The 19,534-nt window shown below is 29.2% G+C and overlaps 2 protein-coding genes across 2 annotated transcripts; both read left to right on the forward strand.

Moving 5' to 3' along the window:
* Nucleotides 1-7,923: 7,923 nt before the first annotated feature.
* LOC103308092 lies at nt 7,924-8,901 on the forward strand. Its single transcript, XM_008180832.1, has one exon. It carries the CDS (start codon nt 7,924-7,926, stop codon nt 8,899-8,901), a length of 978 nt encoding a protein of 325 aa, XP_008179054.1.
* A 3,920-nt stretch (nt 8,902-12,821) lies between these two features.
* On the forward strand, nt 12,822-14,858 carry LOC107882599 (putative nuclease HARBI1). The gene is made up of 6 exons (XM_016801187.1): nt 12,822-12,955; nt 13,613-13,762; nt 13,829-13,949; nt 14,014-14,093; nt 14,187-14,340; nt 14,742-14,858. Exons 1-6 carry the CDS (start codon nt 12,822-12,824, stop codon nt 14,856-14,858), a joined length of 756 nt encoding a protein of 251 aa, XP_016656676.1.
* The last annotated feature ends 4,676 nt before the right edge of the window (nt 14,859-19,534 follow it).

Genomic DNA, 19,534 nt, shown 5'->3' on the forward strand with positions numbered 1-19,534 from the left:
ACGGAACGGTCCATCCCACGTAATAAAAGGAAAAGATGGAACGAGACGTTCTATCATCTGGTATTGAAAAATTAACCCAAATGACTATCATGCGTGATAGGACCGCATAAGTTTTTGCCACGCGATTGATTTTAGATGACTATCATTTGCTAATTTTAATTACCAAATTCCATCACTTGCGATGGAATGAGCATTTCTAATGTAAGAGGACAAAACTGTCCGTGTGAATAGGGTTTACACATGATTTTATAAATTATGGAGTTTCCTCCAGTCATTTTAAAAATTAGACCACTTTCCTATGTAAATTCAACTGAGCATGTGCGTTTATTTTAAATACCTACGTACGTATGTGTTATTAAAATATTTTTTAATTCTAATTAAGCTCTTTGAGTATAGATAGTAATATAAGTAATATAAGCATATAGAGTAATTAGAATCATTATGTCATCTACAAGAAGAAAGAAAACAATACTAGGATATGCTGGTGTTTATTATGTTTACATGAACATGTTGAAACCAAGATCAGTATGGATGAAAAATTGGATGTCAGATAAAACCAAATTTGGGCATTTACCATTACTCCAAGAACAGAGAACTAATAATCCAGAAGATTTCATAAACTATTTGAGGATTGCTGGTTTTACATTTGATTACTTACTGAGTAAGTACCTATGTTGTTAAGTTACCATGTAGTTTTTATTTTTTCATCCAAAATTTATTTCAATAAATAAATTGTATACCTAGGTTTAATTGGGCCACTTATACAAAAAGAAGACACGGTTATGGGGGAAAGTATTCCACCAGAACAAAGATTAATAGCAACTCTAATATATCTTACCTCTGGTATGTCGTACCAGAGATTAAAATTTTTAACTGCTATTTCTGCACCCAGCCTATGTGAAATAATACCAGAAACTTGTGCTGCGCTGTATCAAGTATTAAAAAAAAAATTATTTAACTGTAAGTCGTATATTTTAACAAAGGTACTTTTTAATTAAAACAAATAAATTTAAAAAAATATAATAATGAAAACTACTCACAGTTTATATACCCAAACAAAAAATAACAAATTAATTTAAATAACTTGTTAAATTAAATACTAAAAACAATAGAGAAAGGAACTTTCACGTAAGTAAATAATAATATATATGAACTGCCATATAGCTATATGATAATAATATGTTACCATGTAAGAATAAAAAAATTTTTAAAAATGTAATAATTAAAACTTCTCAAAGTTTATATGAGCGAACAAAAAAATAACATAAATTAATTAAAACAACTTGATAAAGTAAAAAAATTAAAAAGAATTAACCAAGGAACTTCCCATTACTAGCTACTAAATTTTTATATTAAATACATGCTATTTTATAATGTTAAAAGAGAACTATCATTTTCAGAGTTATTTATGCCATGTTCATCATTAACACTATTAAAGTTAGTATAGCTCGGATAGGCGAATCCATTGTATTGTTATTAATGGCAGGAGATATAGAACTTTCAGGATAAGTATAGCTTAAAGTAGAGTTGGCTATAGTGTTGGATTGAGCTGTATAAGAGTTGGTAGACAATGGTATTCCACTACTTGGTCCATGACCATGTGAATTATCTGTCAAACAAATAGTAAATATTAGTGTAGGAAATTATATTGTATATTATAATCCCTGCTACAATGAATATGACATTTTGAAGGTTTATATTCAGTATACAATAAAATTATAAACAAGTAAAATTAAAGATATTTTCTGTAATAAAATATACCATATGTCTATATAAATATAGTATTATAAAAATATCTGTTTTTAAATTCAATAAAAAATCAATTATTACCAATGGAATTTCTGCTGTCCTATTACAGTATAAGGAGTTAAGTTATTTGACAGTCCTTTGGATTGTATTGAATTAATCAAAGGTTCTGCCATCAGATACTGGGTTTCACTCATTTTCCGAACATTGGCAGCAACACAAATAGGTACCAAAAGCTTATACTCGTCTATATCTTTGCAACCCTGAATAGTTGTGTAATAGTTTTGACAAATAATTGGCTGTCATCCTTCTTTCTTCTCTTTTGTGTTTCTTTAACAGCAAAATAGGGTGAGGGTATGGTTGAAGTTTCCTAAAATATACCTATGTAAAATTATATCAACTTAGTAGATAGTTAAATCTACCTACATATTAAATAGATATATATATTAATAATATCAGTATAAGAAACACAAATGAATCACCGATTATAACTTTGAATATTTTTCGTTATTTCTAGTTTCCAAAAACAAAGGGTGAATGGAAAGAAATTAGCAATGGTGTTTGCGCGTTCGATGCTTGGTGTATCAAGTGAAACACCAAGTACACCCTCACGCCTATGAATAATACTGCAGTAAGACACAAGTAAGGTAATAATAAAGTGTTTATTGTGAACCTCTAGTGGTTATAAGAATACTTGATACATGGTGATAGCAATAACAAGTGTACAATGTATAATAAGCCTGGTTAGCTAATAATAATGTAATAGGAACAATTGAACAATAAGCCGGGATGGCTAACAAAATCATACTTGATACATGGTGATAGCAATAACAAGTGTACAATGTTTAATAAGCCTTGTTAGCTAATAATAATAATAAAATATAATAATGATGTAAAAGAAACAATTGAATAGTAGCCTGGTTGGCTACTTAACCTATACTAAAATGTGCATGTTGGCAACTTACAACAATAATACTAAAATGTGACTGCTGGGCCACGATTTAAGATATACAGGTTTCTCAACGACCCTATGTACATACACGACAAAAGTGATGCGCTTAAATGTTGATTTCTAAATTCTAACAGCTGATCAACTATGTGTGAATAACTACTAGCGCTCCAATACATAATATTGTATATATATATTTATATATTTTTTAGTACCAAGAGAAATCACTATAATGCAAAAGCGCTAACTGTTATTCTTGCTATGACAAGATCGTTAATTTTAAGCGCACCAAAATATAAGTTTCGTTGAGTAACATGTATATCTTAAATCGTGCTGCTGGCAAATGACAATAATAATGACTAGAACCCGTCGGCTGTGATACTAAATTTGAACATAAATGGTCGACCAATACTCACAAACATAACTATGACAAACGATGCCGCTGAGACGGAAACGTTGATGCGACCACACCACCGGCCCTCTAGAAACACAACCATAAACCACACGTCGATGCTTTTTGACCATCCTAGATGGGGAAAAAACTGTTGAAATAGTTATACCAATTTTTATACAGTTACCAGACGATGTGAGTACTGAGTACATGCATTGTGGTACACGAGTGTACTGTACAAAAACGTGGTTTGCGGTCGGCAGCAACACAGGAACGTTGAACCGAAAGTGCCTGAACGGCAGTTGAAAAAAGAGTGTCAAAGATGCTCAAGATTCAAGCTTTTCTCTAACGAATTTAGCAACCAGTGCCAGTAAACTTACAACACAAAATATAGTGGTTTTCTCCAATGATCACAACATAACACACCACATAACAAAACAAACAGACGATAGCAATCATGAGTGATAAGCACCGTCTAACATGAACAGTGTTGCCATATTGGCCATTTTATGGCAATATATAGCCATTTCGATGTCCAGAATGCCATACAAATTTGGAGCTAGCCTTTGGCCTTTTTACTAGCTTTTTAGATTTTTTTATATACAAATTATAGCCATTTGTAGTTCTGTACAAAACCTGTTCAGGGTTGCTACGCTACCTGGAAAACCGGGAAAACCTGGAATTATCAGGGAATTTTTTATTTGTCAGTGAAATTCAGGGAAACTCAGGGAAATAAGGAAAAATTATGGAAAAATATTTATAAAAATAAATCATGGTTGCCGATATATATAACTATGTATTCCAAACTTAATTCATGATTTAGTTTTATATATATTAATATAAAAATTATTTTTATATCATGTCTGATAGATAATTAATATGTTAGGAACTATAACTTGAATCAATATTGCGTTATTTTGACGCTATTTCATAACATAATTGGTATTAATAGTATGTTTAATCAGTATATAGTTAATAAAATATCATAGATAATAAAGACTTATCTTTATTACTTAATATGTAAAATATAAATATTTAATGTCTTTGATATTCTTCTGTGATAACATATTATTTAACCAATAATTCTCAAAAATAGTGATGGCCGGTAACAACTAATTTGTCGAATGGTTGATTATAAACCATGGAGTAATTTAATTTTACTATAGATAATAGATTACAATTATCTATGAATTTTACTCTGTTATAAAATATAAATATCTAGTCATTTATTATATTCTATGTAAATATTGATAACGCTTGAATGGCCATTCATTTACAAAAACTTAGTAATTATATTATATTATTATACTACTTGTCAAGTTTTTGTCTGTTAAAATAATATATCGTTTATTAGTTTATGTATTATTTAAACTGTATCTACTATGGCTAAAACGTATTTTCAAAGTAATTGGATTAACAAGTATTCTTGGATAAAAGAAGATGTTGGCAATAAAAATTCTGCGTTTTGCAAACTCTGTCTGAAGTCATTTTCATTAAGCAATATGGGTATTACAGCAATCCTTAGCCATATGAAAGGTAAAAAACACACAACTATTACTAAAGCTCAAAAAGAGAGTTATAATGTTAATGATATGTTAACATCAACAAACGATATTAATGCTAATCAATCTATGATTGAGAATAATAATTGTACAGTGTCTACCAAAAAACAAAATATCTCTACTTTTCTTGAGCGAGATAATGTTACAAGGGCTGAAATAATATGGGCTTTAAGTTGTATCGAAAATCATTTATCAATGTCGGCTGGTGGGAGATGTGTGAAAGTTATGAAATATATGTATCCAGATTCTGAAATTGCTTTAAATATACAATTTCAAAGAGCTAAATTAACCTATTTAATCATTTATGGATTAGGAAAGTATTTTTCTGAGAGTTTAATCTCAGAAGTTCTAGATTCCGATTTTTTGCTATATCATTTGACGAATCACTTAACAAAATATCTCAAAAAGAACAAATGGATATAATTGTGAGATTTTGGTGCAAGTCGTCTAATAAAGTAATTTCTCGTTACTTGACATCATGTTTTTTAGGACACACGACTGCTATTGATTTATTAGAAGCTTTGAAGAGTGCCCTCAAGAACTTTGACCTTAATAAAATGATACATTTATCGATGGATGGGCCTTATGTCAACATTAAAGTTTTAAAGACATTGCAAATGGAATTAGCCAACATGCCCAACATCAATACAGTAATGTTGGATTTAGGTACTTGTGGAATTCACACTTTACACAATTCGTTTAAAGTTGCTATGCAGACGAGCAAGTGGGAAATTATTGAGTTTTTAAGAGCTATTTATAATACTTTTAAAAATGTACCTGCTCGCAGATCTGACTATACTAAATGCTCAGGATCATACAAATTCCCTCTCAAGTTTTGTCCAGTAAGATGGCTTCAAAATATACAAGTAGCTGAAAGAGCTGAAGACATTTTACCAAATTTGAAAAAGTATGTAAGTTTTGTTAGAAATACACCTAGAGAACCAACTTCTTTAAGTTATAAAATAATGATCAATTGCTTAAATGATAAACTATTAAAACCCAAACTTGCTTTCTTTAAATCATTGGCCAATGAAGTTGAACCTTTTTTACGGAATTATCAATCAGATGCCCCAATGGCTCCATTTTTGTACACCGATTTAAAATCTATTATGGAAACAGTAATGCAAAAATTTATAAAAAAGGAAATTTTTGAATCAATTTCTATCACTAGTATTGATGTTACTGATAAGAATAACATTCGTTTAGCCAAATATATTGACTTGGGCTATACCACTCGTCAAGCTCTAAGGAATACTGAACAGATAAATGATAAAGACATGTTAAAATTCAGACTCGACTGTTCATTGATTTTTCAAAAATTTTGTTCCAAATTACTTGACAAGTCTCCACTAATGTATCCCATAGTGAGAAGCATTACATTCTGTGATCCTAATATTATTGCAAATAATGTTAAAATATCTTTACGCCGACTAAAAAATACTTTGGAAATTTTCGTTGATAATAATTTGATCTCTGGTTGTGCAGCTGATAGAGTTGAAAGAGAGTTTATAAAGCTTTTTAATAATTCTCAATTTATTGAACGGTGTAAAAATTATTTAAAGACTGATCGTCTGGATGAATTTTGGACAAATTTGCCAAGTATATGCAATTTGTCTGTTGAAACAATGCGTTTTCTGAAAACAATTTTCATTTTATTCCATGGGAATGCAGCTGTCGAACGAGGATTCTCTATTAATAAAGAGTGTATTTCTGAAAATATGAAAGAAGAATCGTTAATTGGGCAAAGACATGTTTGGTCCGCCATTAATGCTGCTGGTGGTTCTAAAGAAGTAAATATTTCAAAAACTATGATTCATGCAGTTCGAAATGCTAGATCTTATTACCATGAAGCATTAGAACAAGCAAAAAAAGAAGATCAAGAAAAGCAGAGATTTGCAGAAAACCAAAAAAGAGCTTGTGAACAGCTTAAAGAACTTAAAGAAAAAAAACGACGATTACTTGAAAGTGCTATGAAAGAAACTGAAGCTATTGACGAAGAGATGTCAAAACTTCAAAAATAATTTCTAATCATTTTGTATAAAATGAAAGTTGTTAAGTTTTTGTTTGATTGATTTTAATAATTAAATGTAGGTATTAATATTATTTAATAATAGTTTATTAAAAAAAACTATTCAGTAACTATTTATACAACTCATAAGTCTGAAGTTGTTAAGTTTTTGTTTGATTTATTTTAATAATTAAATGTAGGTATTAATATTATTTAATAATAGTTTATTAAAAAAAACTATTCAGTAACTATTTATACAACCTATAAGTCTGAAGTTGTTAAGTTTTTGTTTGATTTATTTTAATAATTAAATGTATTAATATTATTTAATAATAGTTTATTAAAAAAACAATTCAGTAACTATTTATACAACCCATAAGTCTGAAGTTGTTAAGTTTTTGTTTGATTTATTTTAATAATTAAATGTATTAATATTATTTAATAATAGTTTATTAAAAAAACAATTCAGTAACTATTTATACAACCCATAAGTCTGAAGTTGTTAAGTTTTTGTTTGATTTATTATAATAATTAAATGTATTAAAATTGCATAATTTATTATTATTAATATAATATTATGTTGTTTACATACATGTGCTTGTATTATACAATTTTCCTACTATAAATAATTAAAATTAATCAGTGATTTATAAAATAAAGGTAACAAATCTATATTTACTATTATCACAACTATAGGTGTTATAAAAAAAAACATATACATTAAGTATCTTATAGAAAATGTTCTGGAAAATGACTGGAAAATCAGGGAATTTTGAAATCTAAATTCTGTAGCAACCCTGCTGTTTTTTTATTATTATTCAAGAAAAAAAAATCTATAAATAATTCTGTTGAAATAAATTATATCGATATAATGAAAATACTAAATATAGGTAACGATATTTACGTATATAAATATAATATTGTTGATCGTTTTATATTTATAATAGTACCCACATACTGCAATGTATTTTCATAGACCAATCAACATCGTATTGTATTGCACTGAGTGATATTATTGCTGTATAATAATACTATAATATTATACTCTTGTTAGTTGTTGACAATAATTATTACAAACACAATATTAAAATAGTAGTTAACAGTAATTGTATTGTCTATAGTTTAGTACTAATAAGTAACAACTGTTTAGACTTTCATGTTGGTGCATACATAGTGATTTATCTTTTGAAATTTTGAATTTGTTTTTGCACCTACTGAATACCGACTTACCGTCTTAATATCTTTGTGTTATAAAATATTTGAAATTATGGCACCACAGTATGCACAAAAGTTTCGTGAAGAACGGATGAAAGATAAAAATTTTAAAGAATGGATAGTTGAACTTGAGAATGACAATACTAAGGTAAGGTGTAGATTTTGTAAGTGTGATATCCGAACCAAAAAGTATGATTTAAATCAGCATTTAAAAACAAAAAAGCATTTGGAAACTACCAAAAACTTTTCTGCATCGAGGGCATTAACAACATTCATCAAACCAATTACCACCAAGACAGCTCAGGCAGAAAGTGCAATATGCTTATTCATAGCAGCACATAGTTCAGTATTATCATGTGATCATTTAGAAGAATTATGTAAAAATTGTTTTAAATCGTCTGAGGCCGCTGATTCAATGAAATTGCACAGAACTAAATGCACTGGTATAATTTGCAACGTATTAGCTCCCCATTTTCAAAATGAATTTAAAAAAAAAATCAATAATGAGCCATTTACCATTTTAATTGACGAGTCAACCGATATAAGTGTGCTTAAGTTCTTGGGAATAACAATTATGTATTTTGATACAGATAGAAGACAGGTGACTTCAACATATTTATCACTAGTAGAAATGGAGTCTTGCGATGCAGACGCCTTGATTAATACTGTAAAATCGACACTACTTAGTAAAGGTTTGGGTATCAAAAATTTGAGTGGAATTGGTACAGACATGGCAGGCATTAATAATGGTGTTTATGTAAAATTAAAAGAAGAAATACCATCATTAATACATATCCCATGTATATGCCATTCGCTGCAATTAGCAGTATCAGCTGCAGCAGCTGATACTTTACCAAGAAACATAGATTATTTGATTAGAGAGACCTACAATTGGTTTTCGCATTCTACTTTAAGACAGATTCAGTACAAAAATTTTTTCAAAGCAATTAATGATGGCCATGATCCATTAAAGATAGTTAAAGCATGTGCTACTAGATGGTTATCAATAGAAACAGCAGTCGTATTCTAAAGCAATGGGTTGAACTTAAAACTTTATTTGGAATTACCAAGCAAAGTGAAAAATGTTATATGGCTGATACTCTTCATGCAATGTACTGTGATACTAACAACTTTGCATATTTAAAATTTTTATATCCTATTCTGGAAGAAATTCAGAAAGTCAATAAATCTTTTGAGCCAAATACAGCCGATCCAAGCAAATTACTCACAGATTTAACTAATATGGTGCGGTCAATAGCAAAACGATTTATTAACCCACAATGTCGTCTCAATCCATTAACAGCAAATGTGAATAGTTATACCATGAACAATGTTTATTTTGGTTATGAGTTTGAACAGATATTACTATCAAGTAAATCCTCTGAAGATAGTAAACAACAATTAAAACAAAGGTGCCTGAAGTTTTTACAAGTCCTATTAAAGCAGTTGCAACAACGGGTACCAAAGAACATTGATGTATTAGAAAAAGTAAATTTAATTTCAATTAAAAATGTATCGCAGTGTATAAAAGAACCACTTACTCCTTTAGCAGAATTATTTATGTTAGATGGAAGTACAATTGATAAAATTAATGTACAGTGGGCCAACATTGTTAGTGTAAAATGGGTGGAGAAGTCTAATACTGTTAATTTTTGGGGTGAAGTTTCCAATTACACTGATGCAAGTGGTTTGAATCCATTTGCTGAACTTTCTTCTCTTGCAAGAAGACTACTTGTACTACCTTGGTCCAATGCTGAGGTTGAACGATTGTTTAGCCAGATGAATATTGTAAAAACCAAACTAAGAAATAGAATGGGCCCTAAACTATTAGATAGCATCTTAACAGTAAGGGCAGGACTAAAAAGAAGTGAGGTATGTTGTTCTGAATACCAGTTTCCTTCAGAAGTGTTGAAGCAAACAGGAACGTCGTTTTATTACAATAAAAATGTGAAAGATACTAGTTCAACGTCAAATGAAGGAACCATAGGAACTATATCCAACAATGAAGAGAATAGTATCGATGATGTTGGTTTACTATTAAACACAGAATTTAATTTTTAATTTTAACTATTGTTTGCTTTATACAATTATTAGACAGTTAATAAATAATGTTGCTGTTATTTGTTTATTTATGTGCAATGTTTAAGTTAACTGAGAACTGTTAATACTAAAAAGTTTGTTATTTTTTTTTTTTTTAATTTGTTATATAAATATTTAATAAAAAGGATTAAACTATAAAGAGTAAAGACTGTCTGACTGTGTTAAAAACTTAAAACCTTAGATTATTACAATCTTCGTTAGTGGTGATAAATGATAAGGGATAATATTTTATCAGAGGAATGAAATTGTCTTGTGGTGGGCCACTGCCCACCACAACATTTTCCCCTGTCGGTCACACCGCCGCGGTTGGCAGCACCGCCCGGCACTGCGGCGTCCGCAGCGACGACGAAGTGCCGGACGGCCGCCTCGTTCTAGTTTTTTCTCTACCGTCGACGCACAATTTTCTCCTCCGTCGTAACGACCACGTGTTTCTAACGCCGGTGCACGCCACACGGTCCCGCTTCGTCCTGCTGCTCGCGCTGACCCACCGGGTCACGGCATACCAGGGAAGTGCACGCGACCTGTCGTCACCTGCCGACGTTTCGTGCGGTCTCGTTGTTTTCACTCGTTCGAGTCGTCCCCCGACGTGTGACCGGCCTCCGGCCTCCGTTGTATTGTATTTATTGGCCTACGGCCCTTGTAAATATATTTCGTTAAAGGTGTTAAATAAAGTTATTTCATAATCTTACTCTATCCGAGTCGTCGTTTATTACTAGCGCATAGTTGGCCGCAGGGATCTGTTCGTGATCACTCATCCGATCCGCTGCGCGCCACAGTCTCATGGCGTTATCAGCGTTATCTAGTATTTTTCTGAAAAAAATATTTAGCCTTTTATAGCCTTAACAGTACGTGGGTTTTGCTTTATTTGACTTGTATATTATGGCAACACTGAACATGAACACAACACCACACTGACCCTGTTTGCGCCGCAAACAAATGGATTTAAAAATCGCTGGCAAGTTATAAACTGTGGAGGTGTTCTTGATGGAAAACATATAAGGATAATACCACCCAAAGATTCCTACCTATATGGTTCAAATTTCAAGTATATCCGACTACGAGAAGAGCACCACAAAACATTGCACTTTTTTCATTACACAATTTTTTTTAACCTCCATACCTAAAACATTAATGCCAACAATCGAATACCATTTACCAATTTACCATTATTACTTTAGGAACCTAATAAAGAATCGAAATTTATGATATTGTAAGAAAAGTAACTGTGAAGTAATTAATTACGATTACCTATAATAACAAATTAAAATAATAATACTGATTTTCATAGGCGTAATTTCGCTGAAATTCAGAGGGTGCAAAACTAATCAGGAAAGTTACAAACTTTCTACAAAATGTCAAAATCTCCCGTTTCACTTGCAAATTTATTTACAACTTATTACTCAATTCTAGTTCCTCGATCAAAATTGTGTACACAATTTAGTATTATCATTGATATGAAGTAAGTAAATTGTATTATACAAATGAAAATAATTAGTCAATAATGTAATTTATTTATTCATTACATTGATATAATAAATATTAATACATATTAATTAACAAAATTAAATTAAACTTAAACATCTACTATGTACAGTTGCTGCTGCGTTGAACTCGTCAATTACAATTTCGGAATCTATAACTCGATTCCTTTCAATTTGTAATATAGCTAAATCAGACAGTCTTTATTGTCCCATAGTTGATCTGAGGTATGTTTTAAGCCTTATTAAGCAGGAAAAACTTCGTAACAAAAACTTTCGCTTTAATAAGACTGGCTTTAGACGAGCACTTAAACTCTTTAGGACCAATTGTATTATACGTGTAATATAACTTTGAGAAATCCTGAATGAAAAAGACAATAACCTGAGCGATTCTCCCGTTGCCATATATCTAAAAAAACACGTATCATGTTAATAATACATTTTTTTTAATTTACCATTGTAAAATGTAGTATTTCTGCCACAGTAGTATTAAAATAATTACAACTGTTTGCAAATAACTGCTGTACGTATATATAGTTAATAATATAATATTAATTATTTCGTATACATAATTTAATTTAATTTAAGTGAACGAAATATTTCCTTTTTGTTTTTATATTTATTTTCACATAAAATCAACAAAATATGTAGGTACGTTATTCGACTAAATATAGTAGATAGGTACTATTTATAGTTATATACAGTTTGGTTTTAATTTTGTCATCATAATCTAAATTGTTTTTAAAAATAGGAACAAATCTAGAACCATAACGTCATAAGGCGCCTTCACAGCTCACCGTGAAACGTGAAACGTGATAATTTATAATTTGTTCACGTCTTTATGTTTCGTAGTTCACGTATTATTTTTCCGTAAAATTGGTATATTTTATTATACCACAGAATAAAATAATAACATTAATATTTGTAGGTTAAAATGTAGGTAAGTTTTAAATAAAAGCGGGAAAAATAGAATATTATTATTATAATTTCGTTCCTAACTATATATAATTAATTTTTTAGCTTCTTTTAAGTAGATTTATTAAGTCAATTTTTTTAATATATTAATATATTTTTATCGTTAAACATTTTGTTAAATATGTCTTCATTGGAATACTACGAATACCAAAAAAAGGTTCACAGACGAAAATTATTAATTGCAAGTGCAGTTCATATTTTAAAGAATAGGTAAATATTAAAGTTGTAAACACTAATGTGTTTAAGTAATAAGTACTGATTATTATTGGGATTATATATATATAAAAGTAGCAGAAAAAAAGACCGAAGGTGGCATGTAAGACCTATTTTCAAAGAACGTAGACGTTTGGATCACTACACTACACTTGTAAAAGAGTATCAACTGAATAACTCAGCAATGTTTTTCAATTTCATGCGCATGAGCTCATCAAATTTTGAAGATCTAGTTAGTTTAGTTGGTCCTTTAATTTACAGACATCCATACAGGCCTGATATTCTTTCACCCAGAGAAATATTATCTGCAACATTGAGGTAGTATTAATAATTAAATTATGACATTGAGTACAATACATTAAATGAAAATAATTAATACTTAAATATACTAATACAATAATATATTAATATACAGTGTCGTCCTGGTATCTAAAATGCCCAGATGTATTTCTTATAAAGGGCCCTCAAGAATGTCATCTCATAAAATGATATAAATAAGTGGTTATATGTAATACAAAATATTATACATTTTTAAAGTTAACTTATTTTATACACAAACAATTAAGTTAACTACATATAGTTAGAGTAACTATTTATAGGTACTTAATACTAGAATACTATAGAAATAATACCTTATAATATACAACTTAATATCTATGTTTTAATGTGATATCTACTACATGTATAATACAAATTGTACAATTTATTTTATTTATATCAGTAATTTTTTTTAATTGACAAGGTGATTTTGCAATTTTATCAACTAGTTTATCTGAGTCAATCAAAATATAATACTTTGCCTTGAGCTCCAAAAATTGAAAAAGAAAAATTTCATCTTAAAATTATATAAAGTCCATTATTGAATAAGCCAACCAATTAAAGAATGTACCCTATAAAAAAAAAAATGGAGAGGCCCCACAGCCAGGCCGACACTCAATATATTTTATATATTAATAAATATGACACTGTATGTAGGTACTTAGCAACTGGCGATAGTATGGCCAGTATAATGTATTCTTTTAGAATAGGAGAGTCTACTGTATCAGGACTTATTAAAGAATGTTGTTTGGCTCTATGGGAAGTACTCAAAGATAAAGTAATAAAATTGGCATACACTATGGAATTGTTGAGATAAATCTTTTCAAAAATAAAATGACAAATTTTCTGAGGGCATATTAATTTTTTCTGTAGGTGTTTTTTACTCCAAATAAGCATGCTTGGTTGGAAGTGTCTGAAGGATTTAATAATTATTGGAATATGCTATATGCCGAACTGTGTGGGAGCTATGGATGGAAAACATATTGTTCATCAGGTTAGAATTTAAATTATAGATTTGATATAACTATGAATATTAAATAGTTATTTCAATTGTATAGGCATTTTCTAATAGTGGTTCAATGTACTACAATTACAAGGGAACTCACAGCATTGTACTCTTAGCAATATGTGATGCCAAGTACAATTTTACAGCTGTTGATATTGGAGCACCAGGACGATGAAGTGATGGAGGAGTCTTTAGACAATGTAATTTAGGCAAACAAATTATAAGCAATGAAATCGATTTTCCGGATGATGCACCGATTGATAGTGATAATGGGTTCATCCCATACTATATTGTAGCAGATGAAGCATTCATGTTGTTACCTAATGTTATGAGACCCTATCCTAGCCGATCAAAGGCAAATTTGCCTATTGATGAAGCAGTTTTTAACTATAGGTTAAAATAACATATATTATATATTAAACTTTCATTGTAATAAATATTTCGGATAATATTTTAAAATATTCAGTTTTATATAAACCAGTAAATATTAGTTATTAGTAGTTTTATTTTTAAAGGTTAAGCAGAGCTCGTAGGTGTATAGAAAATACTTTTGGTATAATGGCCTCTAAATGGCGTATATTTCGACGACCAATAATAGCAACTGAAGAAACGGTTAATGCGATTGTACAAGCTTCCGTCGTGCTTCACAACTACGTAAAAAAATATGAAAGTAGAGAAGGTTAATGTATAATTTGATTATTACTATTTTGTTTATACTATATATTTTACATTTAATATCAACTTACTTATAACAACATGTTATATTAAAACTTACTCTAGGCGTTCAAATATATGGGATCAAATTTCTACGGCCAAACCGCTAAAGTTATAAGAGAAAAAATTAAAAACCATTTAATGAATGAAGGAGAATTACCATTTCAATATGATAAGATTTAAAATGTGTTATTCATTAAAAAATGTCATAATATATATTAAAAACAAAATAAAAACATGTATATACTATTTAAGTAAAAAATTAACAGCTTCAAATGTATGTGATATACAAATTAAAAAAACAACCTTTGTAGTTTTACAAAATAAATAAAATGCAATAATAATAATATGTTGAAAAATCAGTTATCCATCTCCCTTAGAATAGATTCAACTATTACTCCTTGTACTTTTCTTTTTTTGTTTTGTGGTAGTTCAGACATTAAATCTACTATGTAGTTACAAAATATTGTATCTGATGATATATTTTGTAATGGTAATGGAGATATCGGTCTTGAAGCTTTAAGCTCCTCTAGTAAAGCTTCTTCAAATTTGTAGTTATTTGCAGATTTTTCTAAATAAAAAATCATTTAATTTCAATTATTGTAGCAGATACTTGTAATCATAGGCGTGCGCTCGTGGGAGGCCGGGTGGGCAGCTGCCCTTGGCTTTTTCTTTAATAAATACATAGATATCTATGCTATACTAGATAGCGAACATTTTTACATTTTACATGAAAAAAGTGAAGCCAGTTTTAATATCTCATAGTATATATTATATCTGTGAATAAATGTAATAAAAGTTAATAATTAATCATTATCATCGACCAAATGATTTATTATTATCACAGAATACTCTACTATCCACTATATTAGCTATTATATAAGAGTATTAATCTTAGACAGTGGCATAATATATAGAAGTCATTTTTGGGGTGGGCTATAGTAGATAGAAACTAGCAAGTGATCAATTACTTAGAAGCTACTGTACTTGTTATTTTTCAACAGGCTATGAAATATTATAAATTATAATAGTACCTAATAAAATATATTGTTGTTCTATTTAAAAAAAACTGTCATTTTGGGGAGGGCTGCAGCCCACTAGGCCCACCCCCTGTATACGCCACTGATCTTAGATCATATATACAATGATTAGAGTTACAAATATTATTATTGATGTTTTAAATAATATAAAATTTTCCATTCATACTTAATTTTATATTTTCAGTTCCAACATTTTTAAATTGTAAATCCACCACAGGCAGGATGTCTTCTCTTTCTCCAATACTTGATACAGTCCTATAGTAAAAATATATTTAAGGCAAAATAAATAAAATACAAATTTATCAATAAAAAATAATTGAATAGATTATTTTAAAGTCACCTACTTATTTTTCATCAAAATAACATCATCCAAAAATATTAGACTATTATAATGTTTCCACGGCTTTTGAGGTTTTCCTCCTTTTGAACCACTTGCTTTGTTATTTTCTTTTGATTTGATTCTTCTATATTGGTCTTTTAAGTATACAAATTTTTTTTCCAAATCTTTAGCTGAGAATGTACCTTTAAAATAAATTATCAAATGTTTGGGGCTTTGTTGCCAGCTTGAAAACCCTCAAGGGTTTTTCCATAAAAGTTTATTTATGAAACATGATATTATTAAAAATTATTTTGTCCTCATGGTAATTATAAAAACAAGATAATCTTTTATAAAATTATATGTTATAAAGTGATATTTTTATTACATAGGTATTTAAGTAATATAATATTCAAAAGCTACTTACTATTCAATTTCTTTATGATTTCTTCCCATAGCTTATTAATAGCATTGGGATATCTTTTCTCTTTTGGAAGTCGATGATCCCATAATGGTCTTCTTTTCTCCACTTCAAGAATAAGTTGTGATGTTATATCTGAAGCTGTATCATCAGTGACTTTATCAAATTCGGCAGTTTCATCGGTTATATGATCTATATCTTTCCAGTTAAAACCTATATACAATATTACATTAATTTTATATTTTGTTAACACCATCTGAGAAAAAATATTTTAATAACTAAAAAGCTACACTTTTGAATTTTGAATTAGGTAGGTAAATCAAAATGTTCAACAAATGCTTACTATTACTAGACAACTTAGTAATTGGCGGAAATGTAGGGGATTTAGGCCGGATGCTAATGCTTGTTCTTGAGGTGTTCAAGCAGCTATGCGATGTATATTTTGATCCAACAATAAAAGAATTGCAGTCTTTACACATGCGACCCTGAATAAAATGCATTAATAATCTTAATCAAGCTACCGAATTGCTATAGGCGTGCAAAGCAAAGTAACAGTGTTTAATTTATCAATTTGCATAGTTGAAATAGCGTGCGAATCAACTTATATTTAATAGCAATTAATTATCATAGACAGGTGTACAATCTTTATGATGTTAATGATTATTGATTTCTACTTACTACGACGGCACGAGAGGGATTGATGTCTTGCATATTTTAAAATATTTAGGTATACCTATTTTATTAAAAATTAAAAAGTAAATTATTTTAAATTTTTATTATTTTGATAATTATTAATAAAATTTTTCTGTGATAACATCAAATTCGAATTTTGAACCACTATCATTATTCATTAAACGTATTGGTGAACCACAGATAACTTTGAGGTAAACACACGCTGGAGTAGGATTGAACTCAACTATACGGTATAAACGGTATAGGTAAGGTACCAAAAACAAAAATAATGGTTGACCACTCGTTAACCACTAGATTACCACGTGGTTCAACCAATCACAGCTTTAGAATATTCTTCAAGAAATCACGTTTCACGTTTCACGGTGAGCTGTGAAGGCGCCTATAAGGTGGATATTTATTTTATTTTGGTATTAAGGTATAATATAATAATAGTAATAATATACTTCTATTGTCTGTAGAGTTTTACCAACTGTAATATTTAAATGAATAGGTATTGATTATTATTATTTTAGTTGATGATTGCAAAAAGAGATGGAAAAACATGAAAGATACGTATAACAAAAATAAAAGGAGTAGGAAACTAGGGACGGGATCATCGACAAAAAATAAACTAACAAAATGGGCCTTGGCAGATGCATTATCATTTCTGGATGTATGTTTTTACGAACGAACGTGAGTAATAAATAATAATATATTGAATACATTTTATTTAAAAACAATTTAATTTACCGTTATAGAAATTGCCCATTAATAATAATAAGGGGTCGGAAATAATGCACATATGCGCTTATAATAGTGCAAAATATATGCTTTAAAAATATACACTTATTTTTTTTCTCACAATTTTCATACATAATATTTATTATAAAAATGGAAATAATAAATAACACAACTAACTATTTTTTAAATTATATTTTGAAGGGGTCTGACTAATTTTAATTCTACGAATGAAATTAATAATAGCGAAGAAGAAGATAGCGTAACAGTAACTGTTGACGATGAATATAATTCAAGTGATTTAAATGATTTTTTAATTATGTCTGCAACAGAAAACACTAAAGTCCAGGAAATTGAACTTATTGAAAATAATTTGAATACTGAGAAAACAAAATTATTAAAAGAAAAAAGGCCTACTAAAAAAGTAAAACAAAATGACGAGTTACTGTCGTTGTTGGAAAGGAGTAATGACGAAAGAGTCTATTACACGTGTATGAAATTACACGTGTAGTTCGTGTAGTTTTGATATACGTGTATTAGTTCGTATAACTAAAATTATACGTGTATTTTTAATACACGTGTATTATTATTTATTACACGTGTACAAGTTCGTGTTATTTAAGTACACGTGTAAATAATAAATATGTCATAAATAAAGGTTTATATATTTTTATAAGAACACAATTAAAAATACAAAATTACAGATAAAAAGACCTTTTCGGCGGAGTCTATAAACGTCCGAGTTTTTAGGTATCGAATAATATATAAAATATGTACCTTTATAAAGTTATAAATAATATTTTTACCAACATTTATGTAGTATATAACACATTATATACTACATATACTCGTATATTATATTCAAGTGCATTATTGACTACACGCTTATCGAGTTTTCGATAAGATAAAGTTAAATCGATACCACGTGCCGCGTTCAAATTAAATTAAATTGTATTGCTTTTTCGGATTATACAAATTTATTTTACTTGTTGTTCGTTTGCACGATCCACGGATACATGTCTGTTATATTGTACATTGGTAAAATACTAAAATGTCAATGCGTGGAAAAAGTTGGGTTTGGCAGTATGCTAAACGTATTGAAAATAAAGCGTACTGCAATTTATGCGATGAAGATGATAACAACGAGTTTTCTTGTCCCGGAGGTACCACTGGCTCATTGGGAAGACATTTAACTACTATTCACGGCTTAATGGTTAATGCTGTGGTTAATAAAGAACAGTAAGTAATATACATAATATACTATAATTGGCTTAAAATGTTTAAATTTAAAGCAGATTATACATAACTTTGGTAGTAACGTTTCAATTTTGTATACTCAAATCTTTTCTGTTATTAATAATTGTGTCCCTACATACGAAAAACTTAAATTTAACTTAATACATTTCGCTTCACTTAGAATCTAAAATATAAAAAATCAGTGCAAAACTTTTCTTAGTAGTAAATAAAAATATAATGTATAATAAATAAATTAAATAAACCGAATTTTTTTTAAATATTTATTATTAGACTAAGGACACACGATGAACAGCAACCGGAAAACGACAGTGACGAAGTTATGGATATTGATGAGACAAATAAAGAAATAAACCTTGAAAAAAATGGAAGATCAAGAAAGAGAAAGAGACGAACAAATATACATTATCAAAACACA

The sequence above is a fragment of the Acyrthosiphon pisum genome, chromosome X (genome assembly GCF_005508785.2).
Source record: "Acyrthosiphon pisum isolate AL4f chromosome X, pea_aphid_22Mar2018_4r6ur, whole genome shotgun sequence".
Classification (NCBI taxonomy): domain Eukaryota; kingdom Metazoa; phylum Arthropoda; class Insecta; order Hemiptera; family Aphididae; genus Acyrthosiphon; species Acyrthosiphon pisum.

What these genes read in the sequence shown, in the direction of transcription:
- LOC107882599 (XM_016801187.1), top strand. Translation starts at nt 12,822, where the DNA reads ATGTTTTTCAATTTCATGCGCATGAGCTCATCAAATTTTGAAGATCTA. An exon ending in TTAGCAATATGTGATGCCAA is followed by an intron (nt 14,094 to 14,186) that starts GTACAATTTTAC and finishes ACAAATTATAAG; the next exon opens with CAATGAAATCGATTTTCCGG. An exon ending in ATTTGCCTATTGATGAAGCA is followed by an intron (nt 14,341 to 14,741) that starts GTTTTTAACTAT and finishes AACTTACTCTAG; the next exon opens with GCGTTCAAATATATGGGATC.
- LOC103308092 (XM_008180832.1), top strand. Translation starts at nt 7,924, where the DNA reads ATGGCACCACAGTATGCACAAAAGTTTCGTGAAGAACGGATGAAAGAT.